At 48.7% G+C, this 17,920-nt stretch overlaps 1 protein-coding gene across 3 annotated transcripts in view; it reads right to left on the bottom strand.

Annotated features, from left to right (window-relative positions):
* The window catches only part of PLXNC1 (plexin C1), a 346,034-nt gene that overhangs the window by 218,691 nt on the left and 109,423 nt on the right, over positions 1 to 17,920 (bottom strand). For all 3 annotated transcript variants that reach the window (XM_075344806.1, XM_075344807.1, XM_075344808.1), the window contains exons 7-8: positions 17,077 to 17,164; positions 16,873 to 16,972 (exon numbers count right to left, since the gene is read on the bottom strand). In XM_075344806.1, coding sequence (XP_075200921.1) covers positions 16,873 to 16,972; positions 17,077 to 17,164 — 188 coding nt within the window. The remainder of the gene's footprint in view (positions 1 to 16,872; positions 16,973 to 17,076; positions 17,165 to 17,920) is intronic.

Genomic DNA, 17,920 nt, shown 5'->3' with positions numbered 1-17,920 from the left:
GCTGCCCCCTTGTGGGCAATTGCTGGAACAGTATTCAAAGCCATTTCTACAGAAGGGATACAGTCGGACTTGTTGACCCCATTACACATACACCTCCATGGAATGGAGGAGGGCGATTGCTAGATGATAAAACTGCACACTAGTGGCTTGCATAGAGCGCTGTTCACATATGCAGATAACACAGTCACAAACCCGCAGCCTATTAGGTGACGCCCATCTATTAGATCAGGCGGGCTGCCAAGCCGTACTCCACTGTATATCATGCACGGACAGACACTCTACAATGCAAGGCCCAACAGAAAGGGGCCTGGCTGTATCCTGTCCAAAAAAAAAATATGAGGTTTTTGTTGGTATTTATGGCCATAAAAACGTAAGGCTACAACCCGCGTCACGGGACCTCATGCTTGTAGGTCCCTACACTAAATATAAACATAGCAAGAAAAAAAGGAAAATATCCTCCAAAAATTAAGTATTACTTACAGCAAGATGGGCTGCAGTGTACATCGCCCAGGCCAAAAACTAGTACTCTAGCAGTTGGGCCTTGCACTGTAGAGTGTCTGTCCGTGCATGATACACAGGTGGAGTACGGCTTGGCAGCCCGCCTGATCTAATAGAAGGGCGTCACCTAATAGGCTGCGTGTTTGTGACTGTGTTATCTGCATATGTGAACAGCGCTCTATGCAAGCCACTAGTGTGCAGTTTTATCATCTAGCAATCGCCCTCCTCCATTCCATGGAGGTGTGTGTGTGATTTGCCCCTCCTGCACCTGTGACGCTTCCACTTTAGTGGGGGTTTAGCTGTATCCTGCTAGAGTACTAGTTTTTGGCCAGGGCGATGTACACACTGCAGCCCATCTTGCTGTAAGTAATACTTAATTTTTGGAGGATATTTTCCTTTTTGTTGCTATGAATAATACATTAGCCACATCCTCCTCATATTGTCGACCAGATAACCGAGTGACAGTCACCGTAGCTTATCTCGGTATCATGTCGTAAAACCATATAATATTTATTAGAAGCCTCCGGGTCGTAAAACTGGGATTTTTTAAAATTACACCAACCAGCAAGGAAATGACACATCGTTGGAGTCAGGGTCACTGACTCTACATTTTGCTGGTAGCAAAAACCTGGAGACAGATTCCCTTTAACACTGTTCAGATAAAAAAAAAGCTTCACTTTGAGCCCCCTTAACCAGATAAAAAGCACCTCGAGGCTTGTGTCCACATTTGCATATACCACGGGTAATCATTCAGCTATTACCTTAAGAGATCAATGGACAGTCTTCCATGTAGTGGGCATTTCATATAACATTTCAGTTCAATTTTGCATTTTACACTTCTTTTATATCACTTTTTCAAATATTTCTATGCATTGCTCTCTTCCTCATTTGTATAACTTTAATGAATAAACTAGGATTCTAATTGTGTTACTTTCTATTAAATAAATGAGCTGCTAATGATATTTGCTGATATAACTACAGAAGTTTCCATATGTTGAAAAAAGCGTTAAGCTTTCTTAATATATACTTCCACATTTAATTGGTCATTGTGTCAAAAAAACTTGCATAAATCAATAGCACAAAGAAATATAAGAAACGTTGTAATATTTCTTATTATAGAAATCTGCTTTTATGCTATTTATGGGTCAACTTCTTCTGCTTGTCCAGCTTCTGGGACTCATTATTCATTTTGAAAAACTGCTAAAATCTTTTAGGCTCATATGGTCTGCAAACTAAGGCGGGCTTTGCACGCTGCGACATCGGCAACAATGTGTTACCGACGCTGCAGCGATAGTCCCCGCCCCCGTCGCAGGTACGATATCTTGTGATTGCTGCTGTAGCGAACATTATCGCTACAGCAGCTTCACATGCACTCACCTGCCCTGCGACGTCGCTCTGGCCGGCGAACCGCCTCCTTACTAAGGGGGCGAGTCGTGCAGCGTCATAGCGACGTCACACGGCAGGCAGCCAAAAGAAGCGGAGGGGCGGAGATGAGTGGGACGTAAACATCCCGCCCTCCTCCGTCCTTCCGCATAGCCAGCCGGGACGCAGGTAGATGTTCCTCGTTCCAGCGGCTTCACAAACAGCGATGTGTGCTGCCTGCTGGAACGAGGAACAACATCGTACCGTCGCAGCAGCGGCATTATGGAAATGTCGGACCCTACACCGATCATACGATAACGACGCTTTTATGCTCGTTAATTGTATGTAAAAGGATTTACACACTACGATGTCGACAGCGACGCCGGATGCGCGTCACTTTCGATTTGACCCCACCGACATCGCACCTGCGATCTCGTAGTGTGCAAAGCTCGCCTTACTGAAGAATCAAATTACAGCTGAAGTCGATAGAAAGGGTAGGGTAAGAAGGAGTGGGGGGGGAGCAGGCAGGTAAACAAGTCTGCACCTCTCTAGTAAGTGTTTTATCTCTCTGAAAGCTAAGATTTACAGCTACACTGTTGTATGATGTCTTCCATGTGTAGAATGGGTGATAGCTGTGGGGGAAGGCATACTATGTGGAATAATTGGTCCTGGCTAGGTGTGAGGACTTGTGTCGTGTGGGCTGTGAACTTATGCAGGCTACATACTGCTGCTGACGTCGGCTGTCCAGGGCCAGATGATGACTCATACTCACAAAGACACCAACAGTTCATTTGAAACAACAAACTGTTTACTCAATATTTCTTCGCAACAACTTTACACTTCAGATAGTGGGTACATATCTTCCCCTGACAAAGAAGGCCAAAACGTGCGTTGGGGCGAATAGGACATGCAGAGCACTCTCATCTTGATAAGCTCATATACTTTTTCATTATAAATTGTCTGCCATGTGTTTATACCACTGACAATTCAGTGAATTTCCTGAGCACTTAGCTATGTGCCCACGCTGCGGATTTTGCGCGGATTTTGCCGCGGATTTGCCGCGGATTTCCCGAAAATCTGCAGCAGCGGCACTTCCAAGCCATTTCAATGGCATTTTGGAAATGCTGTGTCCATGCTGCGGATTTTTCCGCTGCGGATTTGCCGCGGATTTTGATCTGGAAAAATCTGCAGCATGTCAATTGTTTGGTGCAGATTTGGTGCGGATTTTTGGTTTTGAATGGGGAAAAAAAAAAAAAAAAAATCCGCATCAAAATCCATGGCAAATCCGCGGTAAATCCGCGGGTGCGGATTTGCCGCGAAAGTCGCGGATTTTCAGGCAGAAAAATCCGCAGGTACATTCTACCGTGGACACATAGCCAAAGCTTCTAGGCAGCAATTTAATCTGATTATATTTTTTTTAACTAACCTTGCTGGTTGCTTATTAGAGTATTCTGTAGTGTCCTCTGATATAAACTTAGCACTTGCTTTTATGAACATTAATTAAATATATTGTTATGATGTATTGTTTTACCATTTAATAAAAATCTAGATACTGGGTTAAAAATATTCAATTTGGTTGCTTGTTTTGCACAATTGATTTGTATTGTATTTATGGGTTGAAGCCAGCATGCTGCAAGGGTTAACACAGGAAATTCAGGACTGCCTGTCTTGTCACAGTCTGATGTGTTGTTTGTTTGTTATGTTTGTTTAAGCAGCAAGACCCTTATCAATGCAGGACTACAAAGTTTGGCACTGCCCCTGCTGTAATTGGCACTTGTGAAGCTGGGATGTGTAAACCCTGTTTCACTGCACATGCCACCTAGCCCTAACTCAGAGATGTGTATAGAAACAATGGTGAGGTCCCATGTGTACTAGATGTCAGTTCCACCCAGGGAAGGGGGGAGGTGTTATGAGGGGGACCCGGGGAAGCGTGCCAAGATGGTATAGAGACAGCTTTCGCCAGTAAAGGTCCACTGTGCAGTGTTGGGGACCACTGCTATGGTTATTGAAGAGTGAGCGGGTTGCTGCTGACGATCGTCTGCTACGTCACAGACAATCTGCGTACACCGGCCCGGCCTAACCCGTGAGGGTTGTATGGCAGGGGCTCACAGCTCGGTGTACTTGTTGCACGAGGAAGCACAGCGAAGCCCACGCACGTGTGCCCAGAGGAAAGTCACGGAAAAGTGGCATGAGGGTAGCACAGTGGTGCCCACGCACGTGTGCTTCAAGAACCAGGTGAGTCCGAAGGAGTCCCGAGGAGCTCACCTAGGGCAAGAACATGGCCTGCAAACAAGGTACTGCCGGGGCAGTAAGGGCAGGAACACGGCCTGCAAACAAGGTACTGCCGGAGCAGCAAGGGCAAAGCCCACAAGTAGACAAAAATGCCTGTACAGCGGCGTAGCAGCATGCTGCCAGTCATCCAACAAGAGAGGACGGTCGCGCGCCGCTATATTGGGAGGAGGAGCTCTTAAGGAGGCGCAGCTCCATCCAAGGGCGGGTGCGAGGCGGAGATAACGGGCTTGGCCCAATCAGGGTCCACGACGTCCCAGCCCGGCCAGTCAGAGTTCACCACATCACCAGCCTCGTCATCAAGCCGTGTGATGTCAGTGGGCGAATCAGAACTTGCCACGTAGTGCACATGCTCATCTTCCCGCCTCTGGGACATAGAAGCAGGATCCTCGGTTTCACAATGTGCAAGGATAACGGAAGTCTTGCTGCTTACCTGAGCAGTTAAGCTCTGCACATTGCGTAGTCTCCCAGACCTTCGGCGCTGCTGAGCAGGAGGGCTCGCGGCAGGCAAGGAATGGGAGACCGCCTCATTCCCTGCAACAGGAGGACCACGAGGTGCAACACTCCTGCTGCTTCTCTGAGCAGGCATCCCTTGTATATTGCGCAGTCTCCCAGACCTTCGGCGCTGCTGAGCAGGAGGGCATGTGGCAGGCAAGGAATGGGAGACCACATCATTCCTTGCAACAGGGGAGCCATGAAGTGTAACATTACCCCCCCGTCTAGGGCCCCCCTCCTGCCTGTGCTCGAAGGCCACTACCAAACCCAGGGAGCGGATATGATCCTCCAATTCCCAGGATCTGTGCTCCGGCCCACTCCACGAGGTAGTACCTCCTGCCCCGTTTGACTTTTGTCTCCACAAGCTTCACTACCTCAGGGTTATCGGACGAGGAGCCAGATTGGGCCGGCAGAGACCCCGAGAATTTATTAAGTCGTACGGGTTTCAGAAGGGACACATGAAAGGTATTGGCTATAGCCCAGCGTGGAGGGAGCTGGAGTCGGTATGCCACCGGGTTTACCTGCTCCAAGACTTTAAATGGGCCCAGGTACCTAGGGGCGAACTTGGCTGCCTGTACCCGTAGGTTGATATTCTTAGAGGACAGCCACACTAGGTAACTAGGGGTGAAAGATGGTGCAGGGCGGCGGTGCTCATCAGCCGTCGTCACCATCCGGTCTTTAGCCCTCTTAAAGGCCTCCTGGGTGTTAATTCCAGATCTCTCGGGCCTCGGTCGCCCAATCCTCCACTCTAGGATCGGGTGACATAATGGGCATCGGGACTGGGATTCTGGGATGTTGTCCGTTGTTAAGCAGTAACGGGGTCTGGCCAGAGGACTCGTGGACCGCATTATTGATGGCAAATTCAGCCCAAGGAAGGAGGTTAGCCCAGTTGTCGTGGTGCGCGGAGATGAAGTGGCGGAGGAAAGTTACCAAGGTCTGATTGGTCCTCTCCACCAGTCCATTGGTCTCGGGATGGTATGCGGAGGAGATGTTAAGCTCTATCTGCAAGAGCTTACAGAGTTCTCTCCAGAAGCGAGACGCGAACTGGTGACCCCGGTCGCTCACCACCTTGTCAGGCATGCCATGTAGCCTAAATACATGCCGAATGAACAAGGTGGTGAGGGCATGTGACGTCGGGAGTCGTGGGAGAGGCACCAAGTGGACCATTTTAGAAAAGTGATCCGTGATGACCCACACGACCCTGTGCCCTGCTGACTTGGGCAGATCTCCCAGGAAGTCCATCCCCACCACTTCCCAGGGACGATCCGGCACTGGCAGTGGGTGAAGAAGACCCGCAGGTCTCTGCCGGGACGGCTTATTCCGTGCACACGACATACAGGAGTACGTGGGAGCCTGTATGTCCTGGGCTACTCTCAGCCACCAATAATGCCTGGCCACTAGGTCTTTGGTCCTTTTGACCCTGAAGTGACCCCCGACCTTGGAGGCATGGGCCCAGGATAGCACCTTGTTCCGTAGCTCAGGGGGAACGAGGGTCTTGCCAGGTGGCACCAGGTCCAGAGAAGTGGGGGTGACCATCCTCAAGCTGTCCGGGGGTAATATAAGACGAGGCTCCTCCTCTTCTTCCTCCAGCACGACCATACAACGCGACAAGGCATCGGCCCGTACGTTCTTCACACCGGCCACGTGGCGGATAATAAAGCGGAACCGGGAGAAGAACAGAGACCAACGAGCCTGCCTTGGGTTCAGGCGTTGTGCTGTCTGGAGGTATGTGAGGTTTTTATGGTCGGAAAATACCTCAAATGGAAGCTTCGCACCCTCCAGGAGATGCCGCTACTCCTGAAATGCTAATTCCATCGCCAGTAACTCCCTATCCCCTATGGAGTAGTTCCTCTCAGCCGGAGAGAAGGTCTTTGAGAAAAAGAAGCATGGATGCTTCCTTCCTCGTTCGTTTTTCTGGTACAGGACTGCACCTGCACCGACCGAAGAAACGTCTACCTCCAGTAGAAAGGGTTTGGAGATGTCTGGATGATGAAGGATGGGAGCTCTGGAGAAGTGGGTTTTGAGAGTGTGAAAAGCCTCTACCATCTCCCGTGTCCACGCTTTGGGATTAGCGCCCTTGCGGGTAAGGGCAATAATGGGTGCTGCCACCATCGAAAAGTTGGGAATGAACTGGCGATAATAATTAATGAACCCCAAGAATCGCTGGATCGCCTTCAGCGAGCGGGGCTCAGGCCAGTTCATCACTGTCTCCAACTTCCCCGGATCCATTGCTAACCCCTGACTGGACACGATATATCCCAGGAACGGCAAGGATTCACGTTCAAAAACACACTTCTCCAGCTTAGCGTATAAAGAATGGGCGTGGAGCCTCTTGAGTACCCGGATGACATCCCTCCGATGGGTGGCAAGATCGGGGGAGAAAATGAGGATGTCATCCAGGTATGCAACCACAAAAAGATACAAATCCCGAAAAATGTCATTCACGAAGTCTTGGAACACTGCGGGAGCATTGCAGAGTCCGAAGGGCATTACAAGATACTCGTAGTGACCGTCCCTGGTGTTGAAGGCGGTCTTCCACTAATCGCCCTCTCGGACTCGCACTAGATTGTATGCCCCGCGTAGGTCCAGCTTTGTGAAGACCTTTTCCCCGCGGAATCAATCAAACAACTCCGTAATGAGGGACAACGGGTATTTGTTCTTAATCATAATTGCATTTAATCCCCTGTAGTCCATACAGGGGCGCAGATCCCCTTCCTTTTTCTGCACGAAAAAGAACCCCGCACCAGCCGGTGATATAGACTTGCAAATGAACCCTTTCGCCAGGCTGTCCTGGATATATTTGGACATAGCCTCCGTCTCTGGAGCAGAGAGTGGATACACTCTACCCCTAGGGGGCTCGGAGCCTGGCTTTAGGTCTATTCGGCAATCATATGGCCGGTGGGGGGGAAGAGTATCTGCGGCCCTCTTGGAGAAGACGTCCCTGTAGGCCTCATAAGGTGCCGGTAAATCCGACCCCCCTCTTTCCCCCGAACACCCAACCAACCTGATGATAGTGGGTGGTCCGGTAGTCACGAGGTGCTCCCTACAAGACCCTGCCCAGGACGAGCTCTCCCATGTTGCCCAGTTGAGTATAGGAGCATGTGTGACGCCCTGGCAAAACCAGGGTGTCACAGAGCCTGCAGAAATCCAGCAAAGTGCAGGCCATTCTCCTCTTTGGTAACCTGATCCCACACCAGTGCAGCAGGACAGACCCCCCCCCCTTCCCCCAGTGTAAAAGCTAAACAGAGCAGCAGGGGAGGGGCTGGAGCAGAGTGAGTTAGGAGAGTGAAGAGAGCAGACCAAGGGAGGATAGCTCCTGGCTGCTGTAAGGAAGGGAAGAGTGAGGAAGGGGCCCGAGGTGACCGGGGCAGGGTAGTGGCCTGTCGGTACCAAGGGACGACACGGATCACTGCAGGGGAGTGGGCTCCCCGTTCCCGACTGAGGAAGGAGAAAGAAGCATCTGGCTGCAAAACAAGAACAGGATCCTGCTGTACTGTGTGGGGGACCCAACACCCTCCGCACCGAAGGCTGCGGACTCCGGCAGTTTCTAGTTTACCAGTGACTCTGTGTAGTTTAATTGTGAGTACAACAGTGCCATCAGGCACCGCACCGCAGCACTGCGCCCTGCAGCATCTCCTCCCTCCTACCGGGCCCCGGGACCAACAGCCCCTACCCACGGAGGGGTCAACACCTAGCTGCTCCCCACCATCGCTCCCGGGAACCCTGTCACCAGCAGTGGTGGTACCCACCATCACCACAACCGTGGGTGGTGTCACGAACTCTATACATCTCAAAAGAAATCCAATTCCCCTTTTCACTCGTGGGCGAGGAGCGCTGCTCGAGCCCCGGGTCCGGCCCGCTCGAGCAACCGAGGAGAAGGCACCGGATCCGAGCGCGATCTTCCCCGAGCAGCCCCCGCAACAGGGAGGCTGGCCCCCACCCCCGACACATGCTGTCTCAACCAGGGGAGTCCCAGTAGGATCTCATCCATCCCCTCTGGAAGCACCAGGAAGGACACCTGCTCATGGTGTCCTAGTGGTACGTCCATCCTAAGAGGGATGGTGATCTGGGTAATGGGATCGACAAGTAGGGACCCGTTGACTACCCGGGTCCTGATTGGCTTAGGCAACAGAACCAAGGGAACTGAGTACTGAGTTGCCAGGGAGGTCGAAATGAAATTGCCATCAGCGCCAGAGTCCAAGTAAGCCAGGGCAAAGACGACAGTAGTGCCGAACTGCAACTGGGCGCTGATGGTCAACCTAGAGGGAGAGGCAGCATCTAGAGTCCCCCCTCTGATGGAAACTAGACGCTGTCTTATCACGATGGTTTAGGACATCGGGTAGCTATGTGTCCCCTCTGCCCACAGGAAAAGCAGATGACAGAAGACCGAGGACCTGTGGTAGAGGAGGCCACTGTGGACACCTCCATTGACTCCACGGGGTCGTCTACAGAGCTGGCTGGGAGACCTGTCCTGTAGATAGGGGCCAGACGCTTTTTAGGCCGTGTAGACATGGGTGCCGAAGAGACTTCGAGCCTCCGCTCCGCCTGGCGGATATCTATGCGAGAAGCAACTTGAATCAAGGACTCTAAGGTGGCAGGCACCTCACGCATGGCCAGTGCGTCTTTCATAGTATCATAGTTTTTAAGGTTGAAGGGAGACTCTAAGTCCATCTAGTTCAACCCGTAGCCTAACATGTTGATCCAGAGGAAGGCAAAAAAACCCCAATGTGGCAAACAAGTTCCAATGGGGAAAACATTTCCTTCCTGACTCCACATCCGGCAATCAGACTAGTTCCCTGGATCAATACCCTGTCATAAAATCTAATATACATAACTGGTAATATTACATTTTTCAAGAAAGGCGTGCAGGCTCTGCTTAAATGTTAGTAGGGATTCACTCATTACAACATCATGCGGCAGAGAGTTCCATAGTCTCACTGCTCGTACAGTAAAGAATCCTCGTCTGTGATTATGATTAAACCTTCTTTCCTCAAGACGTAGCGGATGCCCCCGTGTTCCAGTCGCAGGCCTAGGTGTAAAAAGATCTTTGGAAAGGTCTCTGTACTGTCCCCTCATATATTTATACATTGTGATTAGATCCCCCCTAAGCCTTCGTTTTTCCAAACTAAATAACCCCAAGTTTAATAACCTGTCTTGGTATTGCAGCCCACCCATTCCTCTAATAATCTTGGTCGCTCTTCTCTGCACCCTCTACAGTTCAGCTATGTCCTTCTTATATGTCGGTGACCAGAATTGTACACAGTATTCTAAGTGCGGTCGCACTAGTGACTTGTACAGAGGTAGAACTATATTTTTTTCATGAACACTTATACCTCTTTTAATACATCCCATTATTTTATTAGCCCTGGCAGCAGTTGTCTGACACTGTCCACTAAAGTGAAGTTTACCATCCACCCATACACCCAAGTCTTTTTCTGTGTCTGTTTTACTCAGTGTTCTACAATTAAGTACATAATCATAAATGTTATTTCCTCTACCCAAGTGCATGACCTTACATTTATCTACATTAAACTTCAATTGCCACTTCTCAGCCCAATCCTCCAATTTACATAAATCTCCCTGTAATATAAAATTATCCTCCTCTGTATTGATTACCCTGCAGAGTTTAGTATCATCTGCAAATATTGAAATTCTACTCCGCATGCCCCCAACAAGGTCATTTATAAATATGTTGAAAAGAAGCGGGCCCAATACTGACCCCTGTGGTACCCCACTATGAACTGAGACCCAGTCCGAGTACGTACCAATAATAACCACCCTTTGTTTCCTATCACTGAGCCAGTTTTTAACCCAGTTACACATATTTTCCCTTATCCCCATTATTCTCATTTTATGTACCAACCTTTTGTGTGGCACCGTATCAAAAGCTTTTGAAAAGTCCATATACACAACATCTACTGCATTTCCCTGGTCCAGGCTTGAACTTACCTCTTCATAGAAGCTGATCAAATTAGTTTGACAGGATCGATCCCTCATAAACCCATGTTGATACTCTGTCATAAGGTTATTTTTCTTGGTCTATCTATCACAGAACTCAATTCCTGTAGTACTCTGGGGTGTATGCCATCCGGGCCCGGAGATTTGTCAACCTTAGTGATTTCGAGGCGGCGGCGTACTTCCTGCTGGGTTAAGCAGGTAATATTCAAGGGTGAATTTATGGTATCACTGGTCATGTCATCTGCCATGGCATTTTCTTGTATAAAAACCGTAGAAAAAAAGTCATTCAGCAGGTTGGCTTTACCCTCATCCCCTTCCACCATTTCACCAAGACTATTTTTAAGGGGGCCAACACTATCGCGTTTCAGTTTTTTACTGTTTATGTAGTTAAAGAATATTTTAGGATTATTTTTACTTTCTCTCGCAATGAGTCTCTCTGTCTCAAACTTAGCTAACTTAATTTGCTTTTTACATATTTTATTTAATTTTCTATAATTATATAATGCCTCATCACTACCTACCCTCTTTAATTCTTTTAAGGCTTTCTGTTTTTCTTTTATTGCTTCCCTTACAGCTCTATTTAGCCATAGGGGTTTCCTCCTATTTCTAGCATGTTTGTTCCCATAGGGTATATTTTCTGCACAAGCCCTATTCAGGATGCTCATAAAAGTCTCCCATTTGCTTTGTGTACTTTTATTACTTAGTACATCATCCCAGTTTATTGCACTAAGATCATCTCTCAACCGTTTAAAATTTGCTTTCCTGAAGTTTAGTGTCCTTGTAGCCCCTCTACTAGACATCTTACTAAAGAATACATGAAAACTTATTATTTTGTGATCACTATTCCCCAAGTAACCCCCAACTTGTATATTTGATATGCGGTCTGGCCTATTGGTTAGTACAAGGTCTAGTAGTGCTCCCCCTCTTGTGGGGTCCTGTACCATTTGTGAAAGGTAATTATCTTTCATTGTTATCAAAAATCTATTTCCTTTGCTGGAACTGCAAGTTTCTGTTCCCCAATTTATATCAGGATAGTTAAAGTCCCCCATAATAATTACCTCTCCGAGACTCGCTGCTTTATCAATTTGCTTTATGAGGAGATTCTCTACCTCTTCCATAATATTCGGCGTCTTATAACACACCCCTATCAGTATTTTATTATTCATTCTCCCCCCCCTTATCTCCACCCATAGGGACTCTACATTCTCAGTACCCTCACATATGTTGTCACGCAGGATGGGTTTTAAGGATGATTTTACATATAGACACACACCTCCCCCTCGCTTATTTGTACGGTCATTCCTGAATAGGCTATAACCCTGTAAATTAACAGCCCAGTCATAGCTCTCATCCAGCCATGTCTCTGATATCCCCACTATATCATAATTTTCTTCCAACAATATTAATTCTAATTCCTCCACCTTATTTGTGAGGCTTCGGGCATTAGTGTACATGCACGTTACGTATGACTCTGTACCTGTATTCATGCTTACTGTATTAACTGTCCTAACCCTTCCCCCCGTACCACCCCCAATTTCATTACTTGTGCCCTGGTCACTATCTGCACTACATTCCCCTTCTATAAAGTGAATACCCTCGCCCCCCATTCCTAGTTTAAACACTCCTCCAACCTTCTAGCCATTTTCTGCCCCAGCAGAGCTGCACCCTCCCCATTAAGATGCAGCCCATCCCTAGCATAGAATCTGTAGCCAACTGAAAAGTCGGCCCAATTCTCCAGGAACCCAAAACCCTCTTTCCTACACCAATTCCTGAGCCACCTGTTAACCTCCCTGATCTCCCTTTGCCTCTCTGGTGTGGCTCGTGGCACAGGTAGTATTTCCGAAAATACCACCTTTGAGGTCCATGCTTTAAGCTCACAACCTAATTCCCTGAAATCATCTTTAAGGACCTTCCACCTACTTCTAACTTTGTCATTTGTGCCAATGTGTACAATGACCGCTGGGTCCTCCCCAGCCCCTCCCAGTAATCTGTCAACCCGATCAGCGATGTGCCGAACTCGAGCGCCAGGAAGACAACACACTGTTCGGCGATCCCTGTCTTTGTGACAGATTGCCCTATCTGTCCCCCAATAATTGAGTCCCCCACTACCAGTACCTGTCTTGCCTGCCCTGCACTCCTATTCCCCCCCTTACTGGAGCAGACACTCCTCTGGCGTTCAGAGGTCATGCCTTGCTGCAGCAATGCTACCCCTGTAATGACATCCCCCTCATCTGCCAAGTTTGCAAACCTATTGGGGTGTGTCAGTTCAGGACTAGCCTTCCTAGCACTTTTCCCTTTACCCCCCTTTCTGTCACCCAGCTACCTACCTCACCGTCCTGCCGCTCCCTACTACGATCCTCCCCCACATCTGACCCAACAAGCTGCTGCTCAGTGAGCAGCAAACTCCTTTCCATATTGCTAATGCATCTCAGAGTTGCCAGCTGCTCATTTAGATCCAGTATCTGGGCTTCCAAATGTGCAACTTGCGCACATCTCGAACAACAGTATGCACCCTCGAACGGATTTTCAAGGACTGCATACATGAGACAAGATGTACACTGGATCGCATTAGCAATAGTGGAGCACATTTTCTAATGGGGATAGCACTAAACAAATGTTAAGTAATTAAACAACTAAATACAAACAATTCTACTCACACTTACTTTTGCTCACACTTTGCTCACTCACGCTCACAATGAAGAAGACAGGCTAAAATTCGCACGCCGCTAGGCGCGGGGTTTTCAGAAGTCTTCCTTTCGGCTGTAACGGCCAAAACCCGGTTCTCCTTGAGCTCGCGGTGACTCTTCACTTATCCCAGAAGGCACTGGGAATATGCAAATTATCCTCGCAAGACTCCTTCCCTGGCTTTCAGAAGTCTTCTTTCCGGCTGTAACGGCCAAAACCCGGTTCTCCTTGAGCTCGCGGTGACTCTTCACTTATCCCAGAAGGCACTGGGAATATGCAAATTATCCTCGCAAGACTCCTTCCCTGGCTTTCAGAAGTCTTCCTTCCGGCTGTAACGGCCAAAACCCGGTTCTCCTTGAGCTCGCGGTGACTCTTCACTTATCCCAGAAGGCACTGGGAATATGCAAATTATCCTCGCAAGACTCCTTCCCTGGCTTTGACGAACCCTGCCAGGCCCTCCCAGAACACAGGGACAAGGACCTTATCCGGCCAGTCCAGCTCTCCAGCGAGTGTCCTGAAGTGCACCGCAAAGTCCCCGACCAAAGCGGATCCTTGCCGAAGTCGTAGGAGCCGCAGCGCGGAGTCGTGGGTGACTTGAGGCCCGAGGAACACCATTCTCATAGCCCCAAGTAAAGCTGCAAGGTTATTCACCACCCGATCTCCACGCTCCCACAACGGCGTGGACCACTTCAGCGCTCTCCCTGTGAGCAGGGACTGGACGAAGGCTACCTTCGCCTTCTCAGTAGCATAATGAGTCAGCTACAAGTAGGAGGTGACCTGATTTATAAAACCACGGCACTCGGAGCTGTTTCCGCTAAAGCGCTCTTGAAGCGCAAGGCGAGGTGACCTTCCGCCCAATACCACAGCCTGAGTAGCCGCCTGGGTGGCGACTGTCGCCAGAGCAGCCTTATCGGAGGAGGACTGCTCCACTGCTGCCAACTGTGACTCCAACTGCTGCACATAACGCAGCAACTGCTGCTGCTCTTCAGCCATAGCCAGACCTGTGGCGCGACCGTAATGTTATGAGGGAGACTCGGGAAGCGTGCCAAGATGGTATAGAGACAGCTTCCACCGGTCAAGGTCCACTGTGCGGTGTAGGGGACCGCTGCTATGGTTATTGAAGAGTGAGCGGGTTGCTGCTGACGATCGTCTGCTACGTCACAGACGATCTGCGTACACCGGCCCGCCCTAACCCGTGAGGGTTGTATGGCAGGGGCTCACAGCTCGGTGTACTTGTTGCACGAGGAAGCACAGCGGTGCTCACGCACGTGTGCCCAGAGGAAAGTCACGGAAAAGTGGCACGAGGGTAGCACAGCGGTGCCCACGCACGTGTGCTTCAAGAACCAGGTGAGTCCGAAGGAGTCCTGAGGAGCTCACCTAGGGCAAGAACATAGCCTGCAAACAAGGTACTGCCGGGGCAGTAAGGGCAGGAACACGGCCTGCAAACAAGGTACTGCCGGAGCAGCAAGGGCAAAGCCCTCAAGTAGACAAAAATGCCTGTACAGCGGCGTAGCAGCACGCTGCCAGTCATCCAACAATAGAGGACGGTCGCGCACCGCCATATTGGCAGGAGGAGCTTTTAAGGAGGCGCAGCTCCATCCAAGGGCGGGCGCGAGGCGGAGATGACAGCCTTGGCCCAATCAGGGTCCACGACGTCCCAGCCCGGCCAGTCAGGGTTCACCACATCACCAGCCTCGTCATCAAGCCGTGTGACGTCACTGGGCGAATCAGAACATGCCACGTAGTGCACATGCTCATCTTCCCGCCTCTGGGACATAGAAGCAGGATCCTCGGTTTCACAATGTGCAAGGATAACGGAAGCCTTGCTGCTTCCCTGAGCAGTTAAGCTCTGCACATTGCGTAGTCTCCCAGACCTTCGGCGCTGCTGTCCAGGAGGGCTCGTGGCAGGCAAGGAATGGGAGACCGCCTCATTCTCTGCAACAGGAGAACCACGAGGTGCAACACTCCTGCTGCCTCTCTGAGCAAGCATCTCCTGTATATTGCGCAGTCTCCCAGACCTTCAGCGCTGCTGAGCAGGAGGGCTTGTGGCAGGCAAGGAATGGGAGACCACATCATTCCTTGCAACAGGGGAGCCATGAGGGGTTACAGGGAGCTGTCTGAATTGAAGAGCCAAGGCAGGACTAGTCGGGAGAATCAGCACCCCATTGGTCTAGTCCTGGTTAATTTGCATGGTAGAAGCATTAAAAGTTGCTTTTAAAACAATAGGAACAAATATATTTAATATGTAAAGTGCCATGGAATAAATGGCGCTATAATAATAATAATAATAATAATAATAATAATAAAAGGCACACAAAGGGTTTTGTCCTTACAAAATAATAAGCTTAATTAAAATTATGGTGTTGGTATAGGATGCGGTCATACTGCCCCCATTCCTACTGAGTTTTATGTGTACTATGTCAAGTGTGTATTACATGGACTGTGCTGTTGCGGGATGTGGTTCCCCAATGTAGCAGAGCCGAGACTGTGTAGTGGCCGGCGCCGTCTAGCGCTGAGACCTTGTAAGGTTAACTATGTGCTTATGTGATGTTACTGTGTTGTGAACGTATTAACTATGTATATGGTAATGTAAAGTATAATCTGTTATGTGTTATAAATGTGTTAGCAAGGGGTGGTAAAGTGTGTTAGGCAGATAAGCTTTAGGTTAGCACATACTGTAGGTTATAATAGAAATAGCAGAGTAGAGAATGTTAAGTAGGATGTAGTGTAAGGTAAAGTATAGGAATGTTATGTACATACCCTTTTTAGTAATAGATATAGCAGTGTCAGACAGTTCCTGGTTATAGAGGGAGCTAAGAGCAAAGGTGAGAGGAGTGACAGGTGGCCAACGGTTGGTTGTAGAGACAGGTCTGTGAGACAACAGTTCTACAGAATGGTTTCTGGAGTGAGGATGTGACCCTGTAACTTGGATCAATCAGGGAACCCTTAGGCATCCTCCAAAGGTCCGGAGCCTACGGCTTACCTTGGGACAGGCTTAGAAGGGTCCATGGACTAAACAGACGTGCCCTAGAGAGAGTTCCTTGGGACGGGCCTAGGGACGTTGAGGGACTAGAGGTTGTACAAAGCAATGAGTGGACCATGAGTAGCCGTCAAGAGAAATACAGGGGGGAAGTGAAGGAAAAGGTCTGGCAGCTGTAAGACAAGGTCCCAGTCAGTGGGATAAGCCAGACAGAGTATCCCAGGAAACAACGGAAGCAGAACCGGATAAATGTAGAAGGTGGAAAAATTAATAAACAGTTTACACTTATTTTGCCAAGAGTTCTCCAGGGTCTTGTGCCTATCTAATGTAACTAAGATGGTGACCGGCTGTGGGGTGATGGACGCTGCCCTGAAGAGTACTGTAAGTGGCACACACCCCGCTCAATGTGGTCTACAAGCACTGGCTCTCTCTGGCAAAGGACTGAGGAGCCATTACAGCCCGGCCTCCACACCTTCCTTCATAGTGGGATGACCAGCTACTTTAAGTGACAGAAGCTAGATTAATTTGAGACAAATAACAAAAATCACTGGTTATTGATAGGTTTCAAACAAGCCTAGTTAATGTCTTAATGTTAGGACACTTACCTCATCTGCATAGTATTCATTATTACATTTAATATGTGGAGGGGTGCATTTTGAAGTAGTGGTGCACCATACACAACCACTTGATATGCAGTCAAGGCATCTGATGGAGGTAAACTCAGATTAATAAGATATCAGTGCACAAAGTAATTTACATGAAGACAATATTAGAAGAATTATCACCAAATTGGTACATTTCAGAGTTACCTGAATTCTGAATATTGTGAGCACTTCTGAAATTGGAATAGTGCCGAGAGAGCCAGGTTTTTACTTTGTGCTTCACCACTTAATGTGGCTGAAAAGTAAAATAATAGTATATAATGATTAAAAGTTTAATCACTTCTGTATATCACAGTATTATATTTTATGTACTTTATCTATGACTGTATAATTATTTTGTACTGCTCGCTAGCACCAACTAGGGTAATTAATCACATAAATATTCTCTTAGAAACATTGTAAATATCTATGATAGACAACTGTCCTAAATAATCATGTTAAGGCTGTGGCCACACGGCTATTAACTGCGAGTGCGCGCATGACACTCGGCACACGCTGGCAGCACAACGGGAGCAGATTGTCATGTGAGTGTCATGCGACTGTGGTTCGATCGTGCAATCAGACCACAGTTGCGGAGGGGAGGACCGGCACTGCAGAAGGGAGGGATTTATCTCCCTATCGCCTCCGTTGGCGGCTTATGTGAGAATTGCACTGCACTCGCGTAACACTGGTGTAACGCAAGAGCAGTGCGATGTTTTTCTCACCTCATAGACTAGAATCAGTGCGAGTGGAACAAGAGCTCATTGCACCCGCAGCATGCTATGACTGTTCTCTCGGTCCGATTAGGGCTGAGAAAACAATCACTCATGGGTGCTGCCCCATAGAGTAATATTGGTCCAAGTGGAAGGCGGGTTTTTTTCGCATTCCACTCGCTCCGTATTATTCGCCATGTGAGCTGACCCTTACAGGCCCTCAAGGTTCATTGGTACATTCTCTATTACCCATTGACCTGAATACCCCCTTTATTAATACTTATAAAAAAAACCTACCA

The sequence above is a fragment of the Anomaloglossus baeobatrachus genome, chromosome 4, assembly GCF_048569485.1.
Source record: "Anomaloglossus baeobatrachus isolate aAnoBae1 chromosome 4, aAnoBae1.hap1, whole genome shotgun sequence".
NCBI lineage: Eukaryota > Metazoa > Chordata > Amphibia > Anura > Aromobatidae > Anomaloglossus > Anomaloglossus baeobatrachus.
This window is presented reverse-complemented; position numbering and strand designations above follow the sequence as displayed.